The sequence below is a fragment of the Marmota marmota genome, unplaced genomic scaffold (assembly GCF_001458135.2).
Source record: "Marmota marmota marmota unplaced genomic scaffold, marMar, whole genome shotgun sequence".
NCBI lineage: Eukaryota > Metazoa > Chordata > Mammalia > Rodentia > Sciuridae > Marmota > Marmota marmota.
Genome location: NW_026000082.1, coordinates 12,850,372 through 12,868,907, shown reverse-complemented (window position 1 = coordinate 12,868,907; position 18,536 = coordinate 12,850,372). Strand labels below are relative to the sequence as shown.

Below are 18,536 nucleotides of genomic sequence, written 5' to 3'. Positions count from 1 at the left end.
CATTGCTTTAGCCACCCCCACAAATCTTATTGTAATGTGTTCTTTTCTACCATGAGACTCTTCTGAAATGGTTGAGGGTCAAAAATCTTAAGCTTCCTAGTGGCCCTTTATTTGAGAGAATTTGTAAAACAGAGCTGTCTGAACTATGTACTGAGGTATTCCATTTAATCTTTCTGAGATCTTTTTTTTAATATTTAATTTTTAGGTGTAGATGGACACAGCAAAATGCCTTTATTTTTATGTAGTGCCAAGGATCGAACCTGGGTCCTGCCCGTGCTAGGCGAGCGCTCTACCGCTGAGCCACAATCCCAGCCCCCTTTCTGAGATCTTAACTGAGGATTTGACATAGCCTGGGCTTCATCTCAGACAGTGTTTTACTGGCAGTGTCATGAATTTGATCTTTGCTGAAAGTCTATTTCTTAATTTTAGCATCTTTTACCTCTAAAAAATCTGAGAATTTTCAAAACTATCACGTTCTAGGTTCTTTTTGTTTAACAATTGTTTCCTCAATATAAAGATACAGAATTTTACTATAAGTTGCAATAAGAAATCAGGTAGCAACTTCAACATTTTGTATGTTTTCTAATTTTGCACATAATTTCAGGCAATAGTATTATAAAAATCCCTGTGTTTTTATAAGAAGAATCTCCCTTCATCTAGTTCCCCGTCAGATTTTCTTTATCTTCTTATAAGCCCTCACCTACAGCATCTTCAAAGGACTTCAGAGATACCACTAATATTCTCTTCTAGGCACTTCAGGCTTTTACTAGCAGTTTCCTCAAAGTCTACTTTCTGGTTCCAAAGCCATTCAAATATTTTCCATTTTTGTTCAGTGAGACTGAACAATCAAGGATTGATTGTTCCTTGATCAAGGAACTGGCAGATTCATTGTCTGGTGAAGGCCCACTTTCTGATTCATGGAAGGCATCTTCTCATTATGTCCTCATACAAGAAAAAGGAAAGAGAGCTCTGGGACCTCTTTTATGAGGCCACTAATCCCATTCATGAGGGCTCTGTCCTCATGATTTGATTACCTCTCAAAGGTCCTACTTTCTATTACTATCACCTTGGGGATTAGGTTTCAACATATGAAGTTTGTGGAGATATAAACATTTAGTCTATTGTGCCCCTCAAAGGCGCATCTCCTAATAACAATTAGGAACAGGGTTTGACTTAAGAATTCAAGGGAATGAAGTGCAGTGGCACATGCTTGTAATCCAAGTTTCTCAGGAGGCTGAGGCTGAAGGGTTGTAAGTTCAAAGCCAGCCTTAGCAATTTAGCAAGGCCCTAAGCAACTTATGGAGTCCCTGTCTCAAAATAAAAAATAAAAAGGGTGGGGATGTGGCTCAGTGATTAAGTCCCTTTGGTTCAATTCCCAGTACCAAAAACTAAAACAAAACAAAACAAAACAACAACAATAACAACAACAAAAAAAAAAAAAAAAGAAAGAAAGAAATTAGGGGCTGGGAATGAAACTCAATGGTAGAGCTTCACATGAGGTTCTTCTAGCATGCATGTGACCCTGGTCCCCAGCACGACAAAACAAACAAACAAACAAAAACAAGAAAGGAAATACATGAACTAATTTAGAGAGAACTGTTGTATTTATGATGTTGTTATCCTAGAAAATTAAAGTTTTCCTTATATATAAACATTTTATTTCATGTGAAATAAATTTATTTCACATTTTATTTATTTATTTATTTATTTTTTAAAATTTTTATTTATTTTTTAAAGAGAGAGACAGAGAGAGAGAGAGAGAGAGACAGAGAATTTTTTTAATATTTATTCTTTTAGTTATCGGCGGACACAGCATCTTTGTTTGTATGTGGTGCTGAGGATCGAACCCGGACCGCACGCATGCCAGGCGAGCGCGCTACCGCTTGAGCCACATCCCCAGCCATATTTCACATTTTATTTATTTTTAAATAACTTCCTTAATTGCTTTAGTCGTCTTTGAGGCAAATGGATGTTTCTTTGTTGTTATGTCCTCTAAATTAGTTATTAGCTGTGTGTATGTATATATATGTATATAGATTTCTATTAATTAAAAAAATATTTTTAGTTGTAGATGGATATAGTACCTTTATTTTGTTAATTTATTTGTGGTGCTAAGGATGGAAATCAGTGCCTTACATGTACTAGGCAAGCCCTCTACACTCAGCCACAACCCCAGCCCTCTGTGTATTAATTTTATGACTTGCTATATTATTAAATTTTCTAATTTAGGGGTTAGTTTTGTTATTGATTTTATTTAAAGGTGTTTTTCAGATAAGCAACTATATTATTTCACCTGCAAAAAGAGTGAGTTTTACTGCATCTTTACTAAGTGTAATGTTTCTAATTGATTTCTTTTTTATAATTGCTTTAGCCAATACTATAAGTACATGTTAAATAGTAATGAAGATAATAGACATCCTTGTCCTTCCTATTCCTGATTTCATTGTTTTCCCTTTAAGTAAGACCCTGGCTTCAGGACAATGATATATACAGTTTGAGCCATCTCTAATCCAAAAATCCAAAATCTGAAATACTCTGAAATCTGAAATGCAGAGTTAGATTCTGTTGCTGTTATTTTATGTAGTAATTTCAATTTAATATTTATAACTGATGTTGACTTATAATTTTTTTGTTAGGACTTTAACAAGTTTTATACTTGCTTCATAAAAAGAAATATGAAGTTTCTTTTTTTCTTTTTCTTTTTTTTTTACTCTTAATGCTGTAAAATAGTTTATGGAGCATTGGGACCATGTGATCTTTGTAAGTTTGGTAGAATTTCCTGTGAAACTATGTGGGCCTGTTTTTTTTTTTTTCCCCCCCTGGAGGGTAGTTGCTTGGTAATTTCCTCTATTTCTTTTATGTTTAAATATTCTGTAACCATTTTTGGCAGTCCAGAAATTACCCAATTTAGATTTTTAAGTCAACTTATATGGAAGTCTGAAAAGTAATCTTTTATAGTTAAAAATTTTATTTCTATTTAAAGTAGGAAAAGTTTCTCAGCCTGTTCTTACTTTTACTGCTGGAAACTGTAGAACAACAGTAGGCTGCCACCAGCTCACCTCTTTGCCCTCTGCAGGTTTTCTTCTGGCTGCTTTTGTTCCCTCAAAGAATGAGCAGTTGTTGGCTGGGATTTGGTCTTTTCCCTTTTCTTTTTTTCTAACTTATAGATAATTTAAAGTTTTGGCATCTTCTGTTTTCTGGTTATGCTGATTGTATGGTTTTGTGCTATCTTATTTTTTTCTTGTGAGTTTATATTGTTTTGGATATACACACATACACACACACATATTTGTGTTTATATATGTTTTCTTTGTTCAGCTTTTGTTTGGAAGCTACTGAAATACATGAATATATATTTCAATAACTTAGACTTAAAAAGAGGGAGCACTTCCAAAGAAACTATAGAATTCAATAACACAATCAATAACTTAAGACTTAACTGACATACATAGAATATTTCACCCTTCAATGAGCGAATACACTTTCTTCTCAGCAGCACATGGATCCTTCTCTAAAATAGACCATATACTATGCCACAAAACAACTCTTAGCAAATATGAAAAAATATAGATACTACCCTGTATTCTATCAGATCATAATGGAATGAAATTAGAAATCAATGATAAAATAAGAAATAAAAGCTACTCCAACACCTGGAGACTAAATAATATGTTACTAAATGAAAAATTAATTCGTTAATTAAAAATTAGTTGCAGAGGACATCAAGGAGGAGATTAAAAAAATTTAGAGGTGAATGAGAACACAGATACAATATATTGAAATTTGTGGAACACTGTGAAGGCAGTTCTAAGAGAAAAGTTCATTGCATGGAGTTCATTCCTTAAAAGAAGAAAAAGTCAACAAATAAATGACTTAACATTACATCTCATAGCCCCAGAAAAAGAACAAATCTACACCAAAAGCAGTAGAAGACAGGAAATAATTAAAATTAGAGCTGAAATTAATGAAATGGAAATAAAAGAAACCATTGAAAAAATTGACAAAAACAAAAAGTTGCTTCTTTGAAAAAATAAATAAAATTGACAGACCCTTAGCCATGATAATGAAGAGAAGGAGAGAGAAAACTCAAATTACTAACATAAGTGATGAAAAAGGAAATATCACAACAGACACTACAGAAATACAGATAATTAGAAATTATTTTGAAAACTTGTACTCCAATAAACTAGAAACATCAAAGACATTGACAAATTTCTAGAATCATATGATTTTCCCAAATTGAATCAGGATGATATATACAATTTAAACAATTTCAAGCGATGAAATAGAAGGCACCATCAGAAGCCTACCAACCAAGAAAAGGCCCAGGACTAGATGGATATACAGCCGAGTTCTACAAGACCTTTAAAGAAAAACTAATATCAATACTCTTTAATTTATTTCAGGAAAAAAAAGGGGGGGAACACTTCTAAACTCGTTCTATGAGGCCAATATCACCCTGATTCCAAAACCAGGGAAGACACATTAAAGAAAGAAAACTTCAGACCAATATTTCTAATGAACATAGATGCAAGAATTCTCAATAAAATTCTGGCAAATCAAATACAAAAACATATCAAAAATATAGTCTGCCATGATCAAGTGGGGTTCATCTCAGGGATGCAAGGTTGGTTCAGACATATGGAAATCAATAAATGTAATTCATCATATCAATAGACTTAAAGATAAGAACCATATGATCATCTCAATAAATGCAGAAAAGCATTTGACAAACTACAGCACCCCTTCATGTTCAAAACACTAGAAAAACTAGGGATAACAGGAACATATTCAACATCATAAAGGCTATCTATACTAAGCCCCAGGCCAACATCATTCTAAATGGAGAAAAATTGAAATCCCTCTAAAAACTGGAACAAGACAGGGATGCCCTGTTTCACTGCTTCTATTTAACATAGTTCTTGGAACACTGGCCAGAGCAATTAGACAGATGAAAGAAATTAAAGGGATATGGATAGGTAAAGAAGAACTTAAAATAGCACTGTTTGCCAACGATATGATTCTATACCCAGAAGACCCAAAAAGTTCCACCAGAAAACTTCTAGAACTAGTAAATGAATTCAGCAGAATAGCAGGATACAAAATCAACACCCATAAATCAAAGGCATTTCTGTATATCAGTGACAAATCCTCTGAAATGGAAATGAGGAACACTACCTCATTCACAATAGCATCCAAAAAAAAAAAAAAATCCAAACTTGGGAATCAACTTAATGAAATGAAAACTATAGAATGCTAAAGAGAGAAATTAAAGAAAACCTTAGAATATGGAAAGATATACCTTGTTCTTGGGTAGGCAGAATTAATATTGTCAAAATGACCATACTACTAAAAGCACTATAGAGATTTAATGCAATTCGAATCAGAATCCCAAAGACTTTCGTCATAGAAATAGAAAAAGCAGTCATGAAATTCATCTGGCAAAATAAGAGACCCAGAATAGCTAAAGCAACTCTTAGCAAGAAGAGTGAAGCAGGTGGCATCACTATACAAGACCTTAAACTATACTACAGAGCAATAGTAACAAAAACAGCATGGTATCGACACCAAAATAGACTTGTAGATCAATGGTACAGAATAGAGGACACAGAGACTAACCCACATAATTTTAGTTATCTTATATTTGACAAAGGTGTCAAAAATGTACATTGGAGAAAAGATAGCCTCTTCAACAAATGGTGCTGGGAAAATTGGAAAACCATATGCAACAAAATGAAATTAAACCCCTATCTCTCACCATGCACAAAACTCAAAGTGGATCAAGAACCTAGAAATTAAACCAGAGACACTGTATCTATTAGAAGAAAAAGTAGGCCCAAATCTCCATCATGTGGGATTAGGCCCCAACTTCCTCAATAAAACTCCTATAGTGTAAGAATTAAAAATCAAGAATCTATAAATGGGATGGATTCAAACTAAAAAGCTTCTTCTCAGAAAAAGAAACAATCTGTGAGGTGACTAGAGAGCCTACTAATTGGGAACAAAGTCTTGCCACACACATGTCAGAGCACTAATCTCTAGAATATATAAAGTACTCAAAAATCTTTTTATTTATTTATTTATTTTTTTAGTTGTAGTTGGACACAATACCTTTATTCCATTCATTTATTTTTATGTGGTGCTGAAGATCAAACCCAGGGCCCCACGCATGCTAGGCGGGCGCTATACTCCTGAGCCACAATCCCTGCCCCCTCAAAAATCTTAACACCAAAAAAAACAAAAACAAAAACAAAAACCCAATCAATAAGTGGGTCAAGGAACTGAACAGACACTTCTCAGTATACAATTAATCAACAAAATATATGAAAAAATGTTCAACATCTCAAGCAATTAGAAAAATGCAAATCAAAACTACTCTAAGATTTCATCTCACTCCAGTCATAATGTCAGCTATTAAAAATACAAACAGCAATAAATGTTGACGAGGATATGGGGAAAAAGTCACACTCAGACATTGCTGTTGGGACTGCAAATTGGTGCAGCCAATATGGAAAGCAGTGTGGAGATTCCTTGGAAAACTGGGAATGGAACTTCCATTTGACCCAGCTATCCCACTCCTTGGTCTATGCCCAAAGGACTTAAAAACAGTGTACTTCAGGGACACAGCTACATCAATGTTTACAGTAGCACAATTCACAATAGCTAAACTGTGGAACCAACCTAGATGCCCTTCAGTAGATGAATGGATGAAGAAACTGTGGTATATATACACAATGGAATATTTTTCAGCATTAAAAGAGAATAAAATCATGGCATTTGCAGGTAAATGATGAAGCTGGAGAATATAATGATAAGTGAAATTAGCGAATCCCCAAAAAACCAAATGCCAAATATTTTCTCTGATTTAAGGATGCTGATCCATAATATGCTGTGGGGGTGGTGGTGGAAGGATTAAATGAACTATAGATAGGGCAAAGGGGAAAAGGGGAGGGAGGGAAAGGGAGAGGACATAGGGGTTAGGAAAGATGGTGGAATGGATGGTTATCATTACCCTAAGTACATGTAAGAAGACATGAAGGATGTGACTCTACATTGTGTACAACCAGAGATATGAAAAATTGTGTTCTATATGTGTAATAAGAATTGTAATGCATTCTGTTGTCATATTTAACAAACCAAAATTTTTAAAAAAGATAAATGAGAGAAAACAGGAAGGTGGGAGAGGAGGAGCAAAGTACTAGGGACTGAAGTGGAGCAAATTAAATTCCATGTGTGTATGTTTATGTCAAAATGAACTTCAATATTAGGATAACCATCATGCATTAATGAAAACATAAAAAAATTGAAATAAACGCTGTGGAGTCCATAATCCATGAGGCACATTGAATGTAGTTGCATGCAAAATTATTAACCCAACTTTGACCTGAAGTTACAGAACAAAACTTAGATGTTATATATTTGAACAATATGAAAATATTAATGTTATTCAAATGAGGTATGTGAGCAATAATACATTCATATTTTATATGTGGAGTCACTAGAGCTAAAATTGAAGTAGGCTATTTAAAAATGAAAAAAAAAGATTATATTTTCTCAAGTTTCACATTACTTGGACTAGTTGGAAATTTTTCTACACCAAAATTTGAAATAAAAATATGTGTTATTTTAGTTGAAATATTATTTTTCAACAGATTTCCAAATGAATTGTAGAATTTTATTGTATTTAGGTTATCATTTGAAATTACTGTTTATGAATGTACACTCTGAATAAATATATAAGAAAGTTTGTGGAAGCTTAAAGTCATTAGAATATGCACACTTTTTTTCAGGTATTTATTTATTTATTTATTTTTGTAGTGCTGGGGATTGAACCCAGGGCCTTGTGCATGCGAGGCAAGCACTCTGCCAATTGATAGAATATGCACACTTTTGTGCTTCATAATTTGACTCAAGGGGACTGAAATCTTTTTATACTAGGCCTTTGAACAGCTAGAACTCTTAATTGACAGTTCTGAATCAGTGATTAACAAGCCCTTTATTATTAGTGCCTAGGCTTACAAAATATATAAGTAACTAGCAGAATATTTTTCAAGGGAATGGGGTGTTTTATAGACTAACTGGATCCCATAGAAAGAAAAAGAGTGAAAAGATATCAGCACTTACTGAATATCTCTTGGGTTGGATATTATGCCCAGTGCTTTTATATAGTTTTAGCAGCCTTTCTTCCTACCAATCCATGCATAAATTGCTTGTGAATCTTCCGAGAGAGAATAAAATATTTGTGCTCCCTATAACAAGGAAGTTTTCAACCAGCTGAGGTTACTAATTTCATTTTTGGGGTGATTCCAGTTATAACAGTTCTTCTTTTCTTCTCCTTCTCACTTCTTCCTTCTCCTTTCTCTCTCCTTCCTCCTTCTTCCTTTCTCCCTTATCCCCTCCTCCCAAAACCTAAATCTCTCACCTGTAGTTTATACCTATGGCCTTCTTTCTATCTTCTGAGACTCACAGAAGCCTTTCAAATATATGAAGCCAGCCTAACTCTGCTTAATTTAGCCTCTTCTCTTGTCTCTATTAGATTTGTTTCATGACCCATCACCTAATTTCCATGCCGTGACCATATGTAAGCCTTTCTGGGAGCCACATCATTCTGTTAAATCTCATTGAGCTTGTAGTTGAACAGAACCTCAGAGTGTGTCTCATAGTTGTTTCTTTTCCCAGGGCTTTTTTGTTTGTTTGTTTGTTTTGGTAGGGGGAGACTTAAGAACAGAACTGGGCATTTAATTTATATTTTGGTCCATTCCACTGATAAATCTTGCTGAAATCTAGTTGAATTCATTATTACAGCATTTCCTTCAAGCTTCAGGTTTGGTGAGTGTCATTTTAATCTTCTAATTTAGTTTCAGTTGGAAAAATTAATCAGAACACAGCTAAGGTTAGTGGTTAGGGCTTTTCTTTAAGTGGAGGCATTAATTAATGCTGTGTTTGCCAATGAGTGTTCCATGGGGCACTAAGCTCCTAAGATGCACCATGACATGGGTCAGATAGGTTGGGAAATGCTTTCTATGTTAATCCTCCTTTTGGAAGTCACAGTGCACATTCCATGGTGAGGACTCTAAATATCTTAGTAAAGGAATCTATTCTTGTTTGACAAAAGAACCCTCATTAAAAAAAAAAACACCAAAAATAATTAAAATACAAACACAACAAAACACACACTACAGTATTTTCTTGTTGAAAAAGATGTCTTGAAGAACTTAGTTAATTGTCTTGTTAATAGTCAGATAAGATGTTTCCTTTCAGTTAGCATTCAGTTAAATCACAAAAAGATATTAACATGTTCTTTTTTTGGGGGGGGGTATCAGGAATTGAACTTAGGGGCATTCAACCACTTGGCCACATCCCCAGCCCTATATTGTATTTTATTTAGAGATAGGGTCTCACAGAGTTGCTTATTGCCTCGCTTTTGCTGAGGCTGGCTTTGAACTCTGGATCCTCCTGCCTCAGCCTCCCAAGCCACTGGGATTACAGGAGTGTGCCACTGCCCTCAGCTTGGCCTGTCCTTAATTGAACTCATGTTGACATCTATATCACCACTCTTATTGTTATTAGATCACCAGTGTGGAATCTACCTTCTTCTCTTTTTTTTAATTTTAAAAATTTATTTATTTATTCTAATTTGTTATACATGTCAGCAGAATGCATTTCAATTCATAGTACACATATAGAGCACAATTTTTCATGTCTCAGATTGTATACAAAGTAGAGCATCACCATTTGTGTCTTCATACGTGTACTTAGGGTATTGATGTCTCTCATTCCACCATCTTTCCTACCTCCCTGTCCACTCCCTTCCCTTTCCCCTATCTAAAGTTCCTTCATTCTTCCCATGTTCCCCCACCCCATCTCCATTATGGATCAGCATCCTCATATCAGAGAAAACATTTGGCATTTGGTTTTTTGGGATTGTCTTACTTCACTTAGCATAATATTCTCCAACTTCATCCATTTACCTGCAAATGCTGTGATTTTATTCTCTTTTAATGCTGAGTAGTATTCCATTGTGTATATATACCACAGTTTCTTTATCTATTCATCTACTGAAGGGCATCTAGGTTGGTTCCACAATTTAGCAATTGTGAATTGTGCTGCTATGAACATTGATGCAACTATGTCCCTGTAGGATGCTTTTTTTAAGTCCTTTGGGTATAGACCAAGGAGTGGGATAGCTGGGTCAAATGGTGGTTCCAGTCAAGGTTTTCCAAGGAATCTCCATACTGCTTTCCATATTGGTTACACCAATTTGCAGTCCCACCAGCAATGTATGAGTGTGCCTTTCTCCCCACATCCTCGTCAACACTTGGAGGGAAATGAAATCTTAAGAGTAGTTTTGATTTGCATTTTGCTAATTGCTAGATATGTTGAACACTTTTTCATATATTTGTTGAATAATTCAAATCTTCTGAGAGGTGTCTGTTCAATTCCTTGTTCCCATTGATTGGCTTATTTGTTGTTTTGGTGTTATCTTCTTCTCTTTTTATTAGAATTGGTATAAGTTGTGCTCAATTATATGTATGTCATTTCTGGCCTGAAAAATCTTCCTCCTTGACAGAGAATACAGAGATAACACAGAAATGGGGACATTCTATTTTACCATGCCATTCCATGACATCAATTCTAATCACTGGACTTTTTCTTTTGTTGGCCTTTCCAACTCCAAAGGAGAATTCAAATACTATTTTAATTCCATTTTTTCTTTTTAAAAAGAGGTAAATTTTTGCAAGTTTTACCTCATTGGTGTACTTGCTCTTGTTTTCTTTACACTGTTATATATTTACACATTTTCTGTTAAGGAATTTAAAAAGTATACATAATTTTTGTCAGGATGTGATTCTTCTAAAGAACCTTTTGCCTGATGATGAGGTATTCATCAGGCCCTGGAGGGCATGACTTGTTGTTCACTAACCCTAGGGTCATCAGGGTTTCTGGAAGACTCTAGGATTGCTGCAGTGCTCTCCTGACTTAGACCACTGTGGTTTTAGACTATAATTTTCTAGTTTTTCAAATTTGACTCTTCATTATACTAAAGAGAATAGAGCAGTTTGAATTATTTTTATCTCATATGCCTCTTGTTGTTTCAATTAATTAAACATACCCAAATTTAGTTATAAAGAAGTATATGTGAAGATCAGTGTTCAAGTTGTAAATACTGATATCTATGCAAGGAGGAAATGTAGGAATATTCAGCAGAACACTAAGTACCACTGCAGCACTTGTTAATAAGCAGCAGAAAGACATTAACACTAATAGATGTTTTCTTTTTCCACAGGAACAAAAACTGAACACTTTGCAAAAATTGGATGGAAAAATCATAAACATTCAGTTAATAACCCGTAAGTATTTCAGAGATATGAGATTATAAGAAATCTGGTTTATCCTATTGTGTAACATCCAACTTTGTACTTAAAAAGCAAATGTAAGATCTCAAAGATTTCAGCCTGAATTTCATTGCTTCTTTTTTAAACAAATATTTATTTTTTAGTTATATATAGGTGGACACAATATCTTTATTTTTATTTTTATTTTTTTTAATGTGGTGCTGAGGATAGAACCCAGTGCCTCCCTCATGCTAAGTGAGTACTCTACCTCTGAGCCACAACTACAGCCCTCATTGCTTCTCTTAACACCTTCTTAGAGCTACATTGCCTGTTCTGAATACTTCTGTTTTGACACATCACATTTAGTTACCTGTGAGTCTTCCTCTGATGATGATGATCCTCAAGCAGCCATGTGTCTCATCTTGGTGTTTATAGGATCCAGTAGGGTACTTAGATGTGCAATGAAACTTTGCGGTTATTGAATAGTAGAATTAGGATGAGCAGTTTTAAGCCCATAAATATGGTCTAGAATTGGTTTTCTTTGTATTTAGAACTAGAAAATCGTAAAAACTCTTTGTGATTTCCTGAAACTATAAGGAATTGGTTCTGTTGGATAGCACTGCAGTTTGAGGCTTAAAAAGTAGCTCTTCACTTTACCCAAAGAATTAGAGCTTCTAAGTCTTTCTTTGGCTTCATTACTTGCCTGACCAGGCACTCATTTATCTACTTTTTATATATTCTCTTAAGGATTTTTTTTCAACAAATATATGTTCAGTAGCCCACTACATATAAGACATTGCTCTAGCTACTGGTGATAACACAGATGAGTTTCTTGTTCCCATGGATCTTATGTTACATATTATAAATTGTCAATTATGTTGAATAGGCAGACATTATTTCTTTTTTTAAAGATTAAAGATTTTTCTTTCTTTAAAGATTTCCTTTTTTCTTCCTTCTTTTTTTTGGGGGGGGGGCTGGGAATTGAACCCAGGGGATCTTTCCTGCTTAGCTACATCCCCAGTCCCCTACCCCTTTTTCTTTTTGACACAGGGTCTAAGTTGTGATAGTCTTGCTAAATTGCTGAGGCTGGCTTCAAAACTTGTTATCTTCCTGCCCACTGCACCAGGTTGACATATGTTATTACTGAATATCATTTTATTATTCTTATTTTTAGTTGTAGTTGGACACAGTATCCTTATTTTATTTATTTATTTTTATGTGGTGCTGAGGATAGAACCCAGGGCCTCACACATGTGAGGTGAGCACTCTACTGCTGAGCCACAACCCTACCCACTGGATGTCATTTTTATCATTTAAAATTCTTTGAAGCAAGGGTTGTGATCAGTGGTAGAGCATTTGCCTAGCATGCATGAGGCACTGGGTTTGATTCTCAGCACCACATACAAATAAATAAAATAAAGATCCATCAACAACTAAAACTTAAAAAAATAAAAAGTCTTTGAAGCAGCCCAGAAGAGCCTTTTGGGTTTGTTTCAGAAATTTTAGATGGTAACTTCTTGTACTCGGTTTTACTTGGCTAGTGATAAAGAGAATTCTGGGCTTGCTGACCAGTCATTAGAGATACTCTGGCACATACTCCTATATAAGGTTGAATTAAGAAATTGTTCTCAAGCATTTTCTTAACAATTATAAGAATATAGTGAGAATTGGTGATAAGGATTAGGGATAGCCTGTGTCACTTGAGGTTTCACACCTGTGTCTATAACTTTCCCTTGGTTGTCGCCTCAGATGTCCCACAGGTGCCTACGAATCAACATGTTCATACAGAATTTGTCATTTCCCTTCAATCCTGTTTCCCTTTCATTGTTCTGCATCTTAGCAAATGACATCAGTATACACCTAGTCATCCAAGATAGAAAATGAAAAGTCATGTTTGCGTCTGCCGTTCCCTTCAGTGTCCCATATGTAGTGGTTTGAAGTCCTAGAGATTTTGCCCCCCTTGCTATCTCTGAATTTATCCTTTCTCTCCATCTTTCATTTCCAGTTTGCAGCCTCTCCCCTGCTTTTTGCTTTTTTCTTCAGTACAGGGAATTGACCTCGGGGGTGCTTTACTACTAAGCTATATACCCAGTTCTTTTTATTTTTTGAATTAAAAAATTGCTGAGGCTGGCCTTAAACTTGTGATCCTCCTGCCTCAGGCTCCTATATTGCTGGGATTACAAACTATGTGCTGCTGGGCCTGGTGGGCCTTATCATTTCTTACCTTAAGTATTTGCCCCAGTCTTTACTTGCTCTTGGTAATGCCTTTTTACCATCACTTTCCCATGCCTCAACCTCTTGCAGAAATACCGATCTGGTCATGTCACACTTCAGATTAACTATCTTTTAGTAGTTACTCTGTGTTTTCAAAATAAAATGTAAACATCATAACTGGGCTGCATGGTTTAATCCCTGTTCATTTCTCCCGTCCCATCTTCTTTGCCTTGCTTCCACATTCTCTTCCACACATTATGCCCTTGCTCCAGTAGACCATTTCCCCTGGAGAGGCTTTGCCTGTGCTGCTATTTCCGTTGGGAATTCTTTCTTTCCCACTTCTTATCTACCTTCTGATATATGAAGCGTGTCTGTGCTCCCACAGCACCCCATATAACATTTCTAGCACAACATTTGTTATACATATTCGAATTATATATTTCTTTGCCATGGAATCATGTTGAGTTCCTTGAGGGTAGGGATTATAAACATGTGCCTGGTGCCTAGCACAGTATGTGGCCCAAATAAGGTGGTTTTTGAAAGTTGGTTTACTGTTAACTCCATCTGCAAGTGAAAGTGCAGACACTAGTATATATATATATATTAAGTTATGCAGGCTTTATTATCTAAAAATTTTTTTGTTTGTATGTTACTGAGGGTTGAATTCATGGGTGCTCTATCACTGAGCTACATCTTCAATTCCCCTTTTTAAAAAATTTTTGAGGAGCTGGGGATGTGGCTCAAGCGGTAGCACGCTTGCCTGGCATGCGTGCGGCCCGGGTTCGATCCTCAGCACCACATAACAAAGATGTTGTGTCCGCCGAAAACTAAAAAATAAATATTAAAAAATTCTCTCTCTCTCTCTCTCTCTCTCTCTCTCTCCTCTCTCTCTCTCTCTCTTTAAAAAAAATTCTTTTTGAGACAGGTTCTCACAAATTGCTGAGGCAGCCCTCAAACTTGTGATTCTTCTGTGTCAACCTCCTGAATAGCTGGGATTATAGTCATGTGCCACTGGTTTATTTTCTAAAATTTTGAATTGCTTGTTAATTTCCCCAGGAGTTGACATTTGCTTTTATAAACTCCTTTATAATTTATCTTTCTGCTACTATTTTCTCCAGGGTGGCTTCTGAAGCCATATGATTATATTGTTAGAGGAGCCAAAGAGAATAAAAGTAAATTTCCTTCTTTGCAGTCATGGAAGGGTAATGTGTTTTTTAGTTGTTGTTTGTGTGTTTTGCAGAAACAGGGGTTGAACCTAGGGCCTTGTACATGCTAGGCTACAGCTCTACTACTGAGCTATATCCCTAGACCTTTTAAAAAATATTTTATTTTGAGAAACAGGGATTTGCTAAGTTGCCAAGGCTGGCTTAAAACTTGCAGTTTTCCTGCCCTGGCCTCCCAAGTAGTTGCATGACAGGTGTGTGCCATGATGTCTGGCATAGGAAATATGTTTTTTAAGAATCAAAAATTTATTACAGGGGCTGGGGTTGTGGCTCAGTGGTAGAGCACTCACCTAGCACGTACAAGGCCCTGGGTTCTATCCTCAGCACCACATAAAAATAAATAAATAAAGATATTGCGACCAACTGAAAAATAAAGATTAAAAAAAATTATTGCAGGTTTTAGTTTTAGAACTTGGAGAACTTACATTTACTTAAGAGCTCCATTAGCCTTCATTAAATGTACTTGTATAGTATCACCACAAAAGAGGGTTGAGTTGCACATCATTTAATTTTGCTTTTAAGGAATCAATATTGTATAATTTGCCAGCAAAAATTGTGCAATTCTGTTTTAACCCTCAACAGGTCTAACACTAGCTGAGTGTACTGCTACTCAAATCTGCCATGTTCCACTTGGAGTTTATGCAGACCGCATGAATTAAGGCCTCCATCCTCCATGAGACCACCCTCACCTCAGACACCAGCTGCAGGTGGTGGACAGGCCATCTACACCGCTGATTGACTGGTTACAAATCCAGGGGTTCCCATGACCTCGTCAGGCTTGATAATTCTCTGGAATAACTTATAGAATTTAGGAAAGCATTCTAGTTACCATTATAGTTTTATTATGAAGGATAGAAATAAGGAACAGCCAAATAAAGAAGCATGTAGGGTAGAGTCTGGGAGGGTTCCAATGCAGAACTTTCATGTCCTCTTCCTGTGGCAACAGGGCATTTTACCTTTTGGCACATCAGGTGTTTCTCAACTAGGAAGCCTCACCAAACTTCTATGTCCAGAGATTTTATTGGATATTTTGGAGTTGGGATTTTTTATTTTATAGAGCTCAAATGACTTATTTATTCAAGGTTGAAACTATTCATAAAAGTTTGTCTTTGGCTGTGAAAAGAATATTCACAGATTATTCTCTCTGTAACTCTGGACCCAGACATCTTCAACAAAAATTGTAATCGCTGCCTCACATTTTGTAACTACTTATTTTGTATTTAGGTATTCCCAATTTCAAGATGAATACAGTTTAGATGAAGTGATGGCATCTCGAAGCATTTTTGAGTTTTTGACTGTCTTACAATGTTGGTAAGAAAAACACATTTTAGCATTTAATAGATAGATGTAGCTGTTCCTCTCCCTGCTCATCTCTCTGTGGTTAAATCTTAGGCTCTGTATCTGGGTGTAGATTTTACAGAATTCCTACAAGTGGTTCCATTTTGGGTCCTTCACTAGAATACTCACTTCCTGTTCCTGTCCAGAGACAGACTGACTCCTTTTTGAAAAACTGTGTTTTACTTCTTCCCTCTCTCCTAACTTCTGCCCACTTTGGTTGTTTTAATTATATTTATTCACTAAAATGTGGCTTAGGAGGCTAGTGGAGTCCCGAGGTTTTTTCCTTGAACATTTTGTTTTTCCTGCTATAGACTTCTAATACAGGAAATTTTACTGAGTAATAGTAGGTAAGAGTAGAAGTAAAACAAAAATCATAGCTCTAATAATGATAATATTGGCAACTTGCAAACTGCCTGATGTGATCTCTTTTCTAGAAGATTGAGTGAATGTTGAATAGCTCTTGCCTGTGTCCTTGTATACACCTGGCTTTGCTTTGGAGATGCTGGCTGGGATGCGGGTGAACAAGTTGGGCCAGCTTTTATCTGTTGCAATCTGAGGGTCTTCCCATTTAGAAAGCCCTGCTGAACTCACAGAGGGCTTCCTGTGTTTGCAACCTAGCTTTACAGTATGCTCTAAGGAAAAAAGATATATTCTTGAGGAGATCTCAAGAGTCTTAACTATGGACTTTCTGATATTTTCTTCACTATGACTCTTATAACTAAGAGTCCTAACTATGGACTTTCCCCTTGTTTTCTCCTTTCCCAGTTTATGAAAAGATTTTTGTACTGAGCTATTTCAGAGGTAGCAACATTGGAACTATTTAGGCTTATAGTAGAATCTTTATTGTACTAAGATAAAATAACCTTTGTACTCACTCTTCAGAAGATCACCAGACAGTGCCTTATGTAACGGCAGGGGCAAATCCTGGATTCTTTGCAAAGAAGACTTTTTGGGAGATATTCTAGAGACCAAGCAGTGACTGATAACATTTAAGGTCTTGCTGGAAGTTCAGTTCTTCCAGCATATATGATTTTTTAAACTGTCAGTATCATAAAAGAGATAGTGCACTGGCCAGCAAAAATACTTGACCTTTCTTCTTGTATAGTCTCAAATCTTACAATTGAGGTAGTGCTGGTATAAATAATTATTTATTTTTACTTCCTTCTAGTCCCACTTCAGATGGTGCTGCAGCAGCAATTTTGGCCAGTGAAGAATTTGTACAGAAGTACGGACTGCAATCCAAAGCTGTGGAAATTTTGGCACAGGAGATGGTGACCGATTTGCCAAGTACATTTGATGAAGAAAGTGTTATTAAAGTGGTATGTTTGAAATTCTGTTTTATTAATCCAGTTGAGGAAATTCTATTTAAAATTTTGAGGCAATATTATATTGTCATTAGCTTTGGAAGTTATGTACTTATGAAAATTTCATCTAGAAGGCTAAGGAAGGACAGTTGCAAGTTTGAGGCCAGCCTGGGCAGCTTAGCAAGATCTTGTCTTCAAATAAAATTTAAAAGACAGGGAATGTGGTGCAGTAAGTAGAAAGGTTTGCCTAGTGTGTCCAAGGCCCTGGGTTCAATCCCTAATACCATACCCCAAAAAAAAAAGAAAGGTAGAAATTTTAAATTTTAATATTATAATCCATTCTGTGTGTGTGTGTGTGTGTGTGTGTGTGTATGTATTACTAGGAATTGAACCCATGGTGCTCTACCACTGAGCTACATCCCCAACCCTTTTTATTTTCTGTTTTGAGATAGGGTCTCATTAATTTGCAGAAGCTGGCCTTGGACTTGCTATCCTCCTGCTTCAGCCTCCTCAGTCAAGGGGGTGACGGGGGTTTACCACTGAAACCAGCTATTATAACCCATTCTTTTTTTTAATGTATAGTTTAATGTATTTTAATAGGAAACTTACAGGAACAGCACAGAAGACAGACAACGTTAAAAACATGTACGTGCATGTAGGACAACTCAGAAAAGTATAGTGAATGGATGGAATCTACTATATGATAAAAATGCTACAAACACCATTTAGTTACTGTGAATAAGAAATTTACTTGTTTATAAAAATCCAAATGCTGGCATTGTCCAGAAAAATTTAACAGTTTTATTTATAATTGTTATAAAGTTGAACTGCTGAAACTTGTTCACTGAAACATTTTTGACTTGCATTAGTGCTTTACATCCCTGCATTTATATTAAAAATTCACACACAAATGAAAATGGAAAAACGGCCAATACCTGATTTCTGTCCCCTATTTTTCCACTTGGAGTCATATACTTAGGTACTTTTTGACTCCATGGGAAAAAAAAAAAAATCTAACGTTCAGAACTACCAATAACAGGGAGAAGAGAAAAAAATTTTTTTTGAGAATGAAATGTTTCCCATCATAGTGAATTTTTTTTTTAGAGAGAGAGAATTTTTTT

The 18,536-nt window shown here is 35.7% G+C and overlaps 1 protein-coding gene and 1 long non-coding RNA gene across 3 annotated transcripts in view; one reads left to right on the top strand and one right to left on the bottom strand.

The window, feature by feature from the left end:
- Scp2 (sterol carrier protein 2) overlaps positions 1 to 18,536 on the top strand; it is a 113,454-nt gene that overhangs the window by 33,765 nt on the left and 61,153 nt on the right. Inside the window, exons 7-9 of one of the 2 annotated variants that reach the window (XM_015484985.2) lie at positions 11,288 to 11,351; positions 15,998 to 16,084; positions 17,280 to 17,430. In XM_015484985.2, coding sequence (XP_015340471.1) covers positions 11,288 to 11,351; positions 15,998 to 16,084; positions 17,280 to 17,430 — 302 coding nt within the window. The remainder of the gene's footprint in view (positions 1 to 11,287; positions 11,352 to 15,997; positions 16,085 to 17,279; positions 17,431 to 18,536) is intronic. The other variant, XM_015484986.2, reaches the window with a different exon arrangement.
- LOC125620384 lies at positions 286 to 18,482 on the bottom strand. The gene is made up of 3 exons (XR_007352010.1): positions 18,149 to 18,482; positions 10,305 to 10,307; positions 286 to 295 (listed from the first exon to the last, which is right to left on the bottom strand). It is a non-coding gene; the product is annotated as an uncharacterized LOC125620384 (long non-coding RNA).